At 44.0% G+C, this 16,186-nt stretch overlaps 1 protein-coding gene across 5 annotated transcripts in view; it reads right to left on the minus strand.

Moving 5' to 3' along the window:
* Positions 1–16,186, minus strand: part of MATN2 (matrilin 2) — a 132,356-nt gene that overhangs the window by 30,758 nt on the left and 85,412 nt on the right. For all 5 annotated transcript variants that reach the window (XM_027064162.2, XM_027064160.2, XM_053208488.1 and 2 more), the window contains exons 7-8: positions 8,087–8,209; positions 1,603–1,725 (exon numbers count right to left, since the gene is read on the minus strand). In XM_027064162.2, coding sequence (XP_026919963.1) covers positions 1,603–1,725; positions 8,087–8,209 — 246 coding nt within the window. The remainder of the gene's footprint in view (positions 1–1,602; positions 1,726–8,086; positions 8,210–16,186) is intronic.

Genomic DNA, 16,186 nt, shown 5'->3' on the forward strand with positions numbered 1-16,186 from the left:
TTCTAGTTCAAAAGTTGACCTCTGGGATCAGTCCTTAGAAAGCCTAATCGAGGTATTTTGTTCCCCCTAACGACTGAAGGGGAACCAGTTTTCCTCAGGACTGCTCTGCCCCTAATACTTCATCTGTGAAACTTCCCCTTCTGGCAGTTTGAGGTCCAAATGCTGAACAGCTGCACTGTTCTCATTCACAATCTATCTCTGTCCCCAAAGCTGGAGCAGATGTGAAGCCTGCCGTGTGGAAAGCCACACACACAAAGGGCCCCTTCTGCGCTGGCCATGTCACCACGGAGCCCCTCTCCCAGCAGACCAGGGTCCCAGGCATCGGCCACAGTGCTCGTGTGCCCCCGCCCCCGCTGGCCTGGACCAGTGGAGACTGTGCCTCATAAAACAGGACAGAAGCCGCCAGCTGGCAAAGCCTGCAAGTTTCCGTGCGTTTACATCACCGAATGGGGGTTTGTTGTGCCTCTTACACAAGACAGTTAAGAAAGGCTTAACAAAAAGTCCCATATTTCCCAGCTCCGCCCTCAGATCAGCCCTGTGGTAGCCCATGTACTTTCTGAAGTCTGTCTCTTTTGGCCTCTTGTCCCAGCCCGGAGCCTCTCTGGTCACTCTCCCAGGCTCCGTGGGAATAATGAACGGTTATCTTTCATTGTGCTTTCCTTGGCCCAGGCACAGGCTAAGAGCCTAAATCGGTCCTGACTATTCCCTTTAAAAACCCTCGCAGATCGGGGCGCCTGGGTGGCTCAGTTAGTTAAGCATCCGACTCTTGGTTTCAGCTCAGGTCACGAACTCGCGGTTCATGAGTTTGAGCCCCAAACTGGGCTCTGCACTGATATGCAGAACCTACTTGGAATTCTCTCCCTCTCCCTCTCTCTCTGCCCCTCCCCTGCACTAGCGCTCTCTCTCAAAATAAATAAATAAGCATTAAAAAAACATGATATTAAATATATAAATAAATACATGAATACATAAATAAAACAGATGGGAAAATCAAAGCTTGGCAAAGTTAAATAACTTGCCCAGGGCCACACATCTAGTATGTAGTAGAGCTTGGATTTAGATTCCGATGGGTCTGACTTAATCAGTGCTCTCAACAGCGAATAATAACATTAGCTAATATTCACTGAATGTTTATTAATATTCAGCAGCACTTTTCTTTATTTCTTTTTTAAATTTTTTAACGTTTATTTATTTTGAGAGACAGAGAGCATGAGCGAGGAGGGGGCAGAGAGAGGGGGAGACACAGAATCCGAAGCAGGCTCCACGCTCTGAGCGGTCAGCACAGAGCCCAACGCGGGGCTTGAACTCATGGGCCACGAGATCATGACCGGAGCCGAAGTCGGATGCTTCACCGACTGAGCCACCCAGGCACCCCGTAGCAGCACTTTTCTAAGTGTTTTATACGTATTGATTCTTTTAATCCCCACAAACAAACCTATGAGGTAGGTGGCACGAACAGTCCCATTTTATGGATGATGAAACTGAGGCGAGGAAGGTGAAGCCTGTTGGACCGTCAGGCTCACAGGAAACCCAGCAGCTTCAGAAGTGAGCCTGCATGTGAACCGCACCCTCCCGTTGGAACCCCCGCCACAGCACACTCACGGCTGCAAGTCTTGCCGTTGGGGTCCAGGCTGTAGCCCCGACGGCAGCGGCAGGAGTAGCCTTCCTCCGTGTTGATGCATTCATGCTCACAGCCCGGTTTGTTCAGTGCACAATAGTTGATTCCTGAGGAGAGAGAGAGAAAGGGCAGACCTCCTGCAGGCTCTGGGTCTCCCCCAGGGCTGTGAGGTCAGCCCCTCGCAGCAAATATTCAGTAAATAAGGTGTTCTATTGGATGGAGAAGAGAGCTCCTGCTCTCAGGGAGCTGGCTGGAAGGAGACCCTGGGATCAGAAGTCTAGATTCTCCAGCATGGGTCTTTTTCCCCTATGATGGCCAAGAGCTGGTGAAATGGGTTGAGGACCCCAAATCCCAGCCCATCGCTTCCCGAGAAAGATGGAAAAGCTGGGAAAATCCAACTGGGCTTTCCTTCGAGTTAACCTCATCACTAGGGCTCAAAGCATGTAGGGAACCGCTGTCTTCAATGATATCTGACAATGACATTGGACAGCGCAAGGCAGAGTAAACAAAAACTGATGGTGTAAGATATCTAACTCTCTAGGAGAGGGAGGATACGGCAGTTACATTAAGAAGGGTCCAAATGCTCAGCCTCGCTCGGGGTGAGATCATGACAGCCTCCATATCAAGCAGCTGAAGACACATCTGATGCCCCCCAGATTGCTGCAGTTCATCCTATGGCGACATTCACCCCCGTCCAGACTGTGTTTCTGCCAGCAGGTGGGAGCGTCATCATAGGCAGGAGCCAATTAGCATTTCATTTGCTGGTAGAAAATGCTAAAACCACAAGACACCCCCCCCCCCAAAAGCAGGTTATGGGGGAGATGGAGAACTGTAAAAGGAAATAAAATGAGCTTGTGGGGGGCCTTTAGGAGACTGGTGCTGGAGGAAATCGTCCCTCTTGTGGCTGAGCCGGATCTGTTTAACTGCGTTGTTCTTTCTTGTAGGGATGTGGCAGACCCTGTGGGTTGCCTTGCCAACAACCGTTACCCTGTCTTCTTGGGACTAGCGCCCTGACCCCACAGCCATGAATCGTGACTGATCTCAGCCAGCCTGGCAATCATCCCTTCAAGGGTCCGTGATGTGCCCTCCCAGGCGACCGGCGGATGGAACTTGCCACGTGCACAGAGTTTGAGCAGAAGTGGATGCAGACTGAGCACACGGAGAGAACTCTCACCACACACAGGGAATGGCCTGGGAGAAGGGATGCCACCACAACGGTCATCGGCCCCTGGGAACCTTCTGTAACTCATCCCTTCCTCATGAGGGGGGCCAGAAAATCGTTAGCTGTGTGCGGTTTCAGTTCATCAGCCCCGAACTCGTCAACAACCTTACCTGTGTGGAGCAGAATACAATGCCACAAAACTAGGCGCTTCAGTGAAGGAAAAGGGGCCTGTCAATAGAACACTGGCCACATACCAATAGACAAAAAAAAAAGAGAGAGAGAGAGACAGAGAGACAGAGTACAAAGGGTGCTACAGTCTGGAGCCACATAGGGGAGGGTCTGCAGGAATGCTTTTGTTAACGCCTTAGAGAGGGGTGAAGTTACTCTCAGTAAACGCAGTTTTAAAAAAGCAGCATTCAGCCACTATGGAAACAGTACGGAGTTTCCTCAAAAAATTAAATACAGAATTACCATATGATCCAGCAATTCCACCTCTGGCTATTTACCGAAAAGAATCAAAAGCAGGGACTTGAATTCAGCCTTAAGAAGGAAGGAAATTCTGACATACGCTACATCATGGAGGAGGCCTGAAGACATTATGTTAAGTGAAATAAGTCAGACACAAAAGGACAAATATTGTATGATTCCACTTATATGAGGTAACTAGAACAGGTAAATTTAGAGAGACAGAAAATAGAATGGTGGTTGCCAAGAGCTGGGGGGGAGACAGGAACGGGGAGTCGTCGTTTCATGGGTATAGAGTTTGAGTTTGGGGAGATGCAAAAGTTCTGGAGTTTAAGGGGATGATGGTTGTATAAGAATGTGAATGCACTGGGGCGCCAGAGTGGCTCAGTCGGTTGAGCGTCCAACTTCAGCCCAGGTCATGATCTCACGGTCCGTGAGTTCGAGCCCCGGGTCGGGCTCTGTGCTGACAGCTCAGGGCCTGGAGTCTGCTTCAAATTCTGTGTCTCCCTCTCTCTCTGCCCCTCCCCCACTCATGCTCTGTCTCTCTCTCTGTCAAAAATAAATACACATTAAACAAAAAAAAAAAGAGAATGTGAATGTACTTAATGCCACTGAAGTGTATTAGAATAGTCAGGGGTGCCTGGGTGGCTCAGTCGGTTAGGCGACCGGCTCTTGATTTCGGCTCAGGTCCTGATCTCACGGCTCGTGAGATGGAACCCCACTCTGGGCTCTGTGCTGACAGCGCGGAGCCTCCTTGGGGTTCTCTCTCCCTTTCTCTCTGCCCCTCCCCCACTGGCACTCACACACACTCTCAAAACTAAATAAATAAGCATTTTTAAAAAATGGTCAGAATGGCCATTTTTATATTATATATATTTTCTCACAATTTTTTAAAAGCCTGCATTGTCTTTAAGAAAGATTTATATTACAAAATACCTAAACTGAAAAACATTTAGAATCTTTTTTTTTTAAATTTTTTTTTTTAACGTTTATTTATTTTTGAGACAGAGAGAGACAGAGCATGAACAGGGGAGGGGCAGAGAGAGAGGGAGACACAGAATCCGAAGCAGGCTCCAGGCTCTGAGCTGTCAGCACAGAGCCCGAAGCGGGGCTTGAACTCAGGAACTGCGAGATCATGACCTGAGCCAAAGTCAGATGCTTAACCGACCAATCCACCCAGGCGCCCCAAAAACATTTAGATTTTTAAAGATGTTCTCGCTCAGCTATCTGGCAAACAGCAATTCAACACTGACTCCAAATGGTTACTTATGGCAAAGTAACTGCAGATCTCTGCTTTCTTTACATGCTTGAGTTACATTTCTTTATGCGCGTGTTACTTAATTAGTATTTACGGAGCACCTACAATGTGCCCCATGTCTGGTCTGGTCTCCTCGCTAAATGTATGGTACTACATGTGGGACAGTCTTGCAGGTAGCTTTATCTGGTGAAGCCCCGAGTGTCCAGTGAGCCCCATGAGAGGTCAGTTGGCAGAACGGTCAGACAAAAAATTGTATTTTATTTTTTTTAAGTTTATTTATTTATTTTGAGAGAGAGGGAGAGAATCATGGGGTAGGGGCAGAGAGAGAGAGAGAGAGACAGAGGATCTGACAGCAGAGAGTCTGATGTGGGGCTCAAACCCATGAATTGTGAAATTATGACCTGAGCCGAAGTTGGAGGCTTAGCTGACTGAGCCACCCAGCTGCCCCTCCGACAACACATTTTAAACAGAGCTCATGTGTGCCAACTCGTAAAAAGCTGGAGACTTCACTGAGAAGGTAAGACATCAAAACATGTAAGATTAGTGACCCTGGACAGTAAATTATAATGCCAATGGAGTGGCACAGTTAGCAGGTCTCAGAAAAATTGGTTAGGCTACAAAACGTTAAAGCCGTGTTCCTTTGGTTTAGCAAACCCGGGTCCAGAGAAGAAAAGCAGCCTGTTCAAGGCCACACAGCCAGTATGAGTGACAATGCTAAGACCAGCCCTCCCATCTCCATCCTGTCTCTTCAGAGTGTGATGCCTCCAGCTCCAGGGAAAACCAGCTATGGTGCCCAGCATGAGCAATCCTGGAGCCCAGCTCCCCGGGTCACACCCACATATGATTCCACCCTCGGGCCCCCCCTTGACAGCCAGGCCAGTCCTGGCTTCTGTGCTTTGCACCACCGCCTTAATAATTTATGCCTTAAATCAATGACACTACTTTCCAGAGAAAGAAATTGTGCCCAGATGAGGAGGAAGAATAAATCCCGGCCGAGAGACTTTTCTTCAGTAGAATTCTGCCGTGAACTGTGTTTTCCACCTTAATTAGATAACGTCAAATTCCTCTGAAAAATAGATGTCTTATTAGATTTGAAAATAGCCCACATCCATCAACTGTCTATTAAACGTAAATGGCTGTACCCTGAGCTTGAGATCTGTAATGCTCTTGAGATCCTCAAACTCCTAATAACAAACTCCAGATTTAAATCTAATTTCTTGCTTCCCTCTTCCATGTAATGCTCTAGAGAGACAGTGAGTGCTCGTTGCCGTGAACAGCTGTCTGCCATAATCGACTGAGCGCAAACATGAAGTCAGGGGCAGCTCTAGAAGGCTGACCTCAGGAGCCCAGGGCTGGGTTTGCAGCAGACAATGGAAAATGTAACGATGAGGCAGGATGTTGGGAGAAGGGCTGATGAGGACATCGGGTTTTAGACACAAATTCCATTTTTCTTGGATGAAAAAGTAGGGCACCTGGCTAAAGAGGAAATGGAGCTATAATCACTCAACATATATGAAGGAGCACTGGGGACTGTGGAGAGGGCCACGACCCGCGAACAGGCCCGTCTGTGGTGGTCAAACTGCTCCCAATGGTCACTGCCTCTCCACTGGCCCTTCTGTTCCCCACTTCCCTCCCCTCTTGATAACAATGCATGCATGTACCACCTTGGACCCTTCTCTTAGTGCATGTGCCTCTCCTGGCAGGATGTGAGGCAGAGGTCGAGGGAATCCTAGATGACTGGTAAGAGGTGAAGAGTTTCAAGCATATTCCCCTGTCCTGATGGCCACGTGCCTAACTTGTTCCCCTTTTCCTCCACAATGTGTGTGTCTGAGTTGAACCGGATCTAATTATTCCCCACATAAGAGCTTTCGGTCCACAAACGAGTCCACCTGCGACTGATTTTCCCCGGGTGTAGTCAGCCACTAACACACTTAGACCTAGAAGGAGGTGTAAATAGCACAGAGAGGCGTGGCCAGTCCAGAAAAGTTGGTTTTCCACCATAGTTATGCATGTGTGGTCTAATGAAAAATATTCCACTTCATTGTTTTCGTGTGTTGAATGATGCCATTGGTTAAAATTCCCATTTCATGCTCAAATGGTTCCAGGGTTTGCATTGAGGCTAGGCAGCAGGGATTACCTTTCGTAAGGCACCAGTTTCGAAACGTGGTGTCTACAACCATCTGCCACCATCCAAGGTCAAACACTTATTAGAGTGAGTTGGTAAGTCCACACGTGCTGGGAGCAGAATGTGGCTTGTCTGGATTCAGTGCCATAGCCCACAGTGTTTTTTCAAAAGAAATACATGGTCAAACTTTTGAAAATTCAGTCCTGCTTTGAGGCAGAGCACTGCCATACATATCACCAAGAAGAGGTGGTGAAGAAGCGCATAAGAAAATACACCCCTAAATGGAGGCTCCAGAGAGTTCTACACACCACTGCCAGAAGAACACAAACAATTCAGCGTACATAAGTGTGGACTGACTATGGAAATACTTTTAAAAAGTTCACAACCTGTATGGCTTAAAAGGGCCATCTTTCTTCATTATTTTTTAATGTTTATTTATTTTTGAAAGAGAGAGAGAGAGCACACGAGACGGTGGGGGTGGGGGCGGGGAGCAGAGACAGAGGGGGACAGAGGATCCAAAGTGGGCTCTGTGCTGACAGCAGACAGCCCGATGTGGGGCTCGAACTCATGAACCACGAGATCGTGACCTGAGCCGAAGTCAGACACTTAACCAATGGAGTCACCCCGGCACCCCAAAAGGGCCATCTTTCTAACAAGATTGAGCAATTCAAATAAGAGTTGCAATTTCTCCAGGATGATAAATCTCAGAGAGATCCATTTACTCACTCGTTCAATCATTCATTCGTCTTGTGTCGCACTTTCACGTGCCAAACCCTTGAGGTGTTGAGGATTCAAGAGTGAGAAAAACAGGAGAATCTTTGTCCTTGTGGACTTCCCATTCTAGTGGTTTCTCAGGGACAGTCTAGTGTAAAGAGATTCCATTTGGGGCTCATGCTCTAGATCCCCCTTGATGTGCCAGCCGACAGGCATTTGAGTCACTCAGCACATCGTTAATTTCATCCTGCTGACACCATGTACCTCTCGAAAGCTGCGGAAATACCCCAGAGTCCTGTTTTTTTCCTTCCTTTATGTCAAAGAGGATAGAGCAGCAATCTTCCCCTCTTAGCAGCCAGGAAGTGTCTCATCTGGTAGGACCGGAAGAAACGAACCCCTTTTACCTCCTGTCTCCGGGCCCAGGCTTTTCTTTTGCAAGGTCCCAAATACATGCTGTGGGGCTAAGGAGGAGGGAGGGCGTGCGCCCTCATTTCATGTAGGTTAGAGCTTTGGTTTGGGCCTCGACTTTGCTCAGTGAATCCCATAGTCAGACTCAGTCTAGTCAATCTCTAAAAATCATCTCCATCACAGAACTGGGAGTGACAAAAGGTAAAATAAAGGGCAGAATAGTATCAGTGAGCACAAATGCTGAGTACACGTCTACTTGCTGACGTTTTGCAAGGAAAAGGAAAATTAGCAGAGCATTTTATCAGAACAAGCCCTTCTACAGCCAGTGCAACTTACTTCTGCAGGTTTTCTTATCTGGATTCAGGATAAAACCTTTTAGGCAGCGGCAGGAATAGGAGTGATCTCTGTTAACACACTCGTGCTGGCATCCATGATTAGGTGAGGCACAGTAGTCTATCTCTGGAAAGAGAAAAATCGTAAGAATGGTGAAGAAAATAATAAATATCACAGAGAAAAACCAAGGGGATTTCATTCTTAATTTTCCCTAAATAATAAATTCCTGTAACCTCAAACAGTCCTGCTATGAAGGGATCTCTCAGTGAGGCTATCTCCATGTTTAGGGATATGGCCTCCCAGAGGGAACTTTCTCAACATGTTACAAAATGTTTATGCAGCAAGTGAATCTGTGAAGATGCTTTCCTTGTCTGGGTTCACGTTAAAAGCCACTAAAATAAAAGCGTGGTTGAGTGTTGTTTGTTGTCTCGCAAGCTGGGAAGAGGGAGCTTAGCTCAAAGTTTTATGGAATTTATGCAATTAAAACAATGGAAATCTTCCCCAAGTCGAACTCCAGACCACTTAAACCCCTCAGACACTGAGCCAAACAATAGGACACAAAGTCAGATCCTGGGAAGAAGAGGGAATAAATGACAGAGATATTCTCAGTGTAGAGTACTGCCCTCGTTACATCATGGGACTCATTTGCACTTAGATTTTCTCAAGGTTGCACAGTCAGAGATTGTGATCTCTAGGTACACGTTAATTTAAATCAAAACACCAAGAGAAAAGAAAGGTTACATGGAATTTTTTATAATGGGATTTTACTTATATGAGTATTTTTAGATAGGGAAAGAGACTTCTATTGAAGGGTCTGATTATTTTGCTATTATGGAATTAAACACACTGTTTAAAACTGCCTGAAGTAATTAGCAGCTGATGGGGTCATAAAAGAAATATTTTTGTTTTGATGAGGATTTTACTATATTACAGAATATGTGACCTATGGCTATCATGTTAATAATGAAGAATTTTAACAATGAAGAATTTCCTAGCCTGTAACAGAGGAAACAAAATGAGTAAGAGAAAGGCGCACAATATCCTTAAAGGGAAAAACACGTAGTTTTTAAAATCAAGTAGTTTAAGTCCTCCAACTTTGGGCATCTTTTTCAAAATCCATTTGACTGTTTTAATCCTTTGCGTTTCACACATTTTAGAATCAGCTTGTCAGTTTCTGCAAAAAAGCATACTAGGATCGTGATAGATATTGCTTTGATGTATAGATTTGGAAAGGACAGACAGCTTAACAGTATTAAGCCTTCTGATCCATGAATGTGATATATCTATTTATTTAAGTCTTCTTTAATTTCCCTTAGCAATATTTTGTAGTTTTTGTAGTATAAGTCTTTTACATCTTTTGTCAAATTTGTCCATAGGTAGTACATATTTTTGATGCTATGGTAAATGGTTTTTTTAATCTTAATTTTTGATTCTCCATTGAAAAAAATGTAAAAAATAGTTGTTTTTTGTATATAGACCTTGTATCCTGCAATTTTGCTAAACTCACTTAATAGCCCCTTTTTGTAGACTCCACTGAAGTTTCTACATAGATGACCCTGTTGTCTGTCAGTAAAGATGCTTTAATTCTTCCCTTCCAACCTAGATTTCATTTCTCCCCCCGCCCTTCTTTTTTTACCCCTAATACAATGGCTAGAACCTATAGTACAATACTAAAAGGAGGTGGTGAAAGTGGGCATCCTGTTTTGTTTCTGATCCTATAAGGAAAGCATTCAGTCTTTCATCATTGAGTATGGTGTTGCCTGATGATTTCTCCACTGATGCACTTCATCAGATGGAAGCAGTTCTTATCATTCCTAGTTTGCAGAGAGGTTTTCTTTTTTCTTTTAAAAATCATAATTGAGGGGTGCCTAGGTGGCTCAATCGGTTAAGTGTCCGACTTCAGCTCAGGTCATGATCTTGCAGTTCATGAGTTCGAGCCCTGCATGGCGCTCTGGGCAGACAGCTCAGAGCCTGGAGCCTGCTTTGGATTCTGTGTCTCCCTCTCTCTCTGTTCCTCCCCCACTCTCTCTCTCTCTCTCTCTCTCTCTCTCTCAAAAATAAATAAAGATTAAAACATTTTTTTTAATCAAAATTGAATGTCAGGTCTTGTCCAATGCTCTTTCTGTATCTTTTGAGTTGGATTTTATGGTTTCTGCTCTTTAGTATGTTAATGTTGTGTGTTACATTGATCACGTTTTGAATGTTAAATCAACTCTGGATTCCTGGGATAAATCTTACTTGGTCATGATGCATTATCCTTTTTACATATTGTGGGATTTGATTGCTAAAAATATTTAAACAACTTTTACACGAATTTTATGAGGGATACTTATGTGTAGTTTTCTTTTCTTGTAATGTATTTTCCTGGGTTTTGTATCAGGGTAACGCTGGCTTCATAGAATAAGTTGAAAAATGTTCCCTCTTCAGTTTTCTGGAAGAATTTATGTATTCATATTAGCTCTTCATCCTATATTCACCAGTTAAGCCAACTAGTCCTGGTGTTTTCTTTGTGGGAAGGTTTATAAGAACAAGTTCAATTTCTTTAATAAACAGAGGCCTTTATTCATATGATCTAATTCTTCTTCAGTTAATTTTAATTAGAACAGACTACTCATCAATCAAATAACACCAAAAAACATGTATTTGTCAATTATCTCTATATATTACTACCTAATTTTATGAAGAAAGGTAATTAGACATGATAATAAAAAGAGCAGTGAGAAAAAATTTTCTCTTAAGTTAGCAAAAATCTTTTCAATTGCCTCCTCAAAACGCTTACAGTAGAGTATACATTGGTAAAACTTTTTGGAAATAACTTTCAATATACATCAAAAGCCTTAAAACTGTTAACAGACTTTGACTCAGTAACTTTCCTTTTGTGTTTTGTTCCTAAGAAAATGATTAGAAAATGCAAAGACTTACATATGAGGACATTTATCACAATACAATCAGAGTAGCCAAAAAAATTATTGAACACTTTGTGATACATACGTACGATTATCATGAAGACATTAAAATGTTCTTGATAAAGTTTAAAATGACATGTGAAAATACTCATGATTTAATGTTATACTGTATGATCTCAACTCTATAAAAATATATTCATGTGCATAAAAAGGCTGGAGGGAAATGTAGCAAGTCAGTATTAACAATGGTTATCTCTGGGTGATGACAGATCATTTCATTTTATACAACTTCATTTCTATATGATCTAGTTTTCTACAGTAAGTATATGTTACTTTTGTAGTCAGGAAAGGTATTAAAAACAAGTATGTACATTCATAATTGTGAAACTAGTTGCCATGGAAAATAGCATTAAAAAGTAGAAAAAAGAACAGTGTGGGAAGTGCCCAGTAATGGAGAAGAAAATAATCAGGGAAAATTACTGGGGACAACGTGTATTGCTTCTTATGTCTACACCCAAACATAAAATACAGCCACCAAACAAAGCCATTTTAGGCTTTCAGTATAGGGAAGTGGCCATGAGCTCACAGGTATCACTGGAATTTGGGGGAGCAAATCTATGACTATAGAGAGGACAGGCTGTATGCTCTGTGGACCATACTACATTACTATGTCTCACTCTGTTCTAGTCATATGGACTTGCTTATCATCCCTCATCATTGCCAAGTCTCACAGTTCTTGCCTCAGGGCCTTTGCACTGGTGTTGTATTTCCCCTGCTTCAAAAGTCTCCTCCTTCCCTCACCTCTTTCAAGTGTTTGTTCAGATTCCACTTTCTCGTGAGCCCTGTATTCTCATCTACTCTGCTCCAACAGAATGTAAGCTATTGCCCAAAAAAGCAGAAGTCTTTTGGTTCGTTTTACGTAGCATTGCATGCTTAGTGTCTCCAATGGCATCTGGCACATAGTAGGTGCTTGACAAATATTTGTTGAATGAATAAACGGTTATCAGTACCACTCTTCTTTACATATAAATATGTATTCATTTTTGAGAGAGAGAAACAGAGACACAGAGACACAAAGAGAGAGAGCGTGTGTGAGTGGGGGAGGAGCAGAGAAGATGGGGGTGCGGTACAGAGGATCTGAAGTGGGCTCTATGCTGACAGCAGCGAGCCCAATGCAGAGCTTGAACTCATGAACTGTGAGATTATGACCTGAGCTTAAGTCGGATGCTCAACTGACTGAGCCACCCAGGTGCCTCAATTATCAGTACTACTCTCAATGGAGTGTTTTGGAGGGTTTAGATGTAAACACCGCCCACTAGGAACCAACAAGGGGTCACTAAGGATATAAGACAGCTCTTACATAGTTCTTCAGGCTTCTTTTGGCAGGCTGCTTAAAAAACCTCCCTCCATGAGGATCTCAGCTCAGCAATTAACATCTTCTGGGTACAGACATTCAGCCAGTTATAGATGCAAACAATTAATTATTCTTTCATCCAGCACACGTTCTCCATCTGGTCTATGAGGCATAGGGCCTTCATCAGCAAATCGGTCCAATGTCTGTGAAAGTACAGATAGTCCCTACCACGTTTTCCAGGCCTAGCTAGTCTACTAAGCGAAATAAAGTTATTCTGATATGACTTAGTCCTAATGACCAAGAAAATACAAGAAGCCTAATTTGTTCTTAGTTTCAAAGTACAAGGAAGTCATTCTCAGCTCAGTTTAATGAACCACTTTCTAAGAGTCAGAGCTGCACAAAATGGAATGCACTGCATGGGGTGTAGTGAGTGTCCTGTCAGTAGGAGTATTTAAGTGCAGGATGGATGACAGCATGATGGGAATATTGTGAGATGGGTGGTTGGGCTAGAACTAGTTTGAACTTTCAGGTCCCCTCCAATTGAGAATCTTAGATTCATGTACAAAAATTCATCTCACAAAAGTAAGTAGCATATTACAGTAGGTTAACCATAAGTTGGCTATGAAACCTAAATTCTATACATTCTATATTTTATGCCTTGGATTCAGTATAAAATTATTTCCTTCCTCCAGGTTTCACTTTTAAAGCAAGTATAAATATTCATGTAGTACTTTCCTCTATGCAAAGCATTCCTACTTGAAAAAGGATGGAAATGCCAACCAAGTTATCAATGGAGTCTAAAAAATAATGACTATAATGATCTCAAAGTCAGTAAATAATAAATAGCAACATGCTATTATATGTTATAAATGTCTACTATTACCTTTACTCACTAGAACAGGTATTAGATGATTAAGCATTAGACTTGAAACCCCCAGTCTCCTTGATACCAAAGACATGAATCCCTGTCCAGTGGACTGAAGTCTTCTATCTTTCTCAGGAAAAGACCCTGAACATCTGAGAATGTTCTCGTGCCTGGCTCAGTAGTAGTGGTTTCAGATCAGACCTTAAAAAGTCTTGCCATAATATGATCTAGCAATGTGGAAGCAGGGATCTGAACAGATACTTGTACGTTCATGTTCATAGCATCATTACTCACTAGGGCCAAAAGGTGGAAACCACCCACGTGTCTACTGACAGATGAATGGGTAAACAAAATGTGACGTATACATACAATGGAATATTATTCAGCCTTAAAGAAGAAGGAAATTCTGACAGTGATGGCAGTGATGGTTGCATAACAACACATAACAACACGAATGTTCTTCATGTCACTGAACTCTACACTTTAAAATGGTTACAGTGGTAAATTTTATATTACGTCTATTTTCCCACAGTGAAAAAAAGTCTTGGCAATATTTTGCAAAGTAACCATACCTGCATGTTTCCACTCTTCTCCCTTCTACAAAATATTCAGATAGACTTGGATAGGTTGCTTTAGGGGAAAGAACTGATATAAAAGTGGTGCTTTTGGGGGGCACCTGGGTGTCTCAGTCAGTTAAGCGTCTGACTTCGGCTCAGGTCATGATCTCACGGGCCGTGATTTCGAGCCCCGCGTCGGGCTGTGTGCTGACAGCTCAGAGCCTGGAGCCTGCTTCGGATTCTGTGTCTCCCTCTCTCTCTGCCCCTCCTCTGCTCACCCTCTCTCAAAAATAAATAAACATTAAAAAAATTTTTTTTAAGTGGTGCTTTTTGAATACTTACATATTTTAAATTATACTCTTTGTTCAGGAACATAAGGCTCTATTATATACACTTTGGTTTAATCATAAATTAATCCCGTTTGGTATATTACATTGACAGTCTACATTTTCAGACAATAATTACACTTACTAATTGGGTTAGCCTTCAAATATACTTTTGGTTAAAAATAGAGATGAAATTTAAGGAACTGAGTATCTTTTGTTTTATTTCATTTTTTTTGCAAGTTTACGAGAAGTGGAAAAAATGTTTTAAAAAAACCTCTCAACACCACAGCAGCAGCCAGGCCGACTTGGCTGGAAGCTGATGTGATGCCTCATTAATTACTAACAGGATGACTGTCTTGATTCTGAGTTTCCACCTCCATCCTGTTTCTGTCTTTTTAACTGGCCCCTATTTCACAGTTCTTGTCCCTCACAGATGTGGGGTGCTCCCAAGGGTCTCCATTCTTACTGCTGGGCTTCACTTTATTTCCCACTCTCGCAGCTTTCCAAGAAAGCCGGGCGGGGGAGGGGGGGTCTCCTTCCTCCTGGCAGTAGCCTTTCCAGGTCTAGTTCTCACCCTGCCCCCAGGCATGATAGGAAGGGGGTCCTTTTTCTAGGGGACACATCTCCTGGATGCTGCCCACCCAGACCCCTCTGAGTACCCAGCCCTGCCTACTTCTGAGTCTCGACTCCGACAGGGTCCAGAGACACGCTGGAATTGCTGGGCTCCGTGCCTCACTGGCGAGGCCCCCCAGCTGGACCAGTCCTCCCCTGCCTCCCAGCCAGACCTCTTCTCCCAGTGCGCCTGAGCTTCCGTGTTGACTGGAGGGTCTCCTTGCCTGCATCATCCTGGGGCCTGTAATTCTCCGCGTCCCCAGGGATTCTGGGATAGGAGACATACTGAGCCACAGGATGGGGGTGATGGCAAGCCTCTGGGAACTGGGGGTGGGGGTGGGAATCGGGGGGTCTCAGGCAGGGAAGAAGTTTTGAGGAGGCAGGAGGCAGACTGGATAGGACGCGTGTTTTCCTCCAGGTCTCATCCCAGTGGAAGCCTGGGGCCAAGTCTTGAATTTTTTATGCACTATTAAACTTGGCTCGGGCATGTGGTATATGCTCAATAAATACCAATTTAAAGTTGTTGAAGGCAGTATCATGCCTTAAAAGAACTTGCTCAGCACAGACAATTTGCTAAATGGTTTATATGGATTACCCCATTTAGTTTTCAAGACAACGCTATGAAGCAGGCAGTATTATGATCCCCTATTACAGTTGAGGGAACTGAAGCACAAATCAATTGCCCAAGGCCAGCCAGTGAAAAAGCAGAAGAGCTAGAATTTGCTCTGAGGCAGAGACTGCCCTTGGCAGCACATGGCCTCCTCTCTGAGGAACAGACCAACCCGTCAACCTGGCAACCACCTTCCCAGCTGTTACCACAGCCCGGGTTGCTGATTTACGGTTCAGAATGTTCAGAAGGGAAGGGAGACCAGGACCAGAGGAGGTCACTCATCACCCGCTTCTTCTCTCAATAAGCCGCATGCCAGTCGTGTGCCAGGTGTGGGCCTGAGCCTGTCTGGCTTGTATCTTGGCACATCTTTCCTCCTCCCGGCCACCCTGGTCTCAGCCTTCTTTGCCCGGTGAATAAATGACAGCTCTGCCTTCAAGATTCAGCCAAAATATCACCTCCTCCAGGAAGGCCTTCGCCTTGTCCATTGTTACTGGCACATGGTTAGGGCTCTAGAAATGCATATTTTGACTGGCCGTGTTCCTTGCAATTCCAGGCTCCACCCTTGTCTCCAGCTCCGGCGTTTCTAAGCTATTGATATTTAGGGTTGAAGAGCAAGCTTAGGTTTCAGGAGTTTTGTGGGGGTGCTTTTTAAAAAAATGTCCACGTATATCCTGCTTTCCATAATCAATGTGTTTTGGAAAGGCGGTGGGTACATGAACTTTTTACGAATTGAAATCCTATTTTCTCCTTGATGTATGTTTCGGAGATAACGTACACTAACCTGGTATTCAGCTGCACTTTTTAAAAATGCTGGGCCCTAATCCTTTAAAAACAGCCTTCTCTCAAGTGAATCCCTCAACAGGATGATCGCCC

The sequence above is a fragment of the Acinonyx jubatus genome, chromosome F2 (genome assembly GCF_027475565.1).
Source record: "Acinonyx jubatus isolate Ajub_Pintada_27869175 chromosome F2, VMU_Ajub_asm_v1.0, whole genome shotgun sequence".
NCBI classification, from domain to species: Eukaryota; Metazoa; Chordata; class Mammalia; order Carnivora; family Felidae; genus Acinonyx; species Acinonyx jubatus.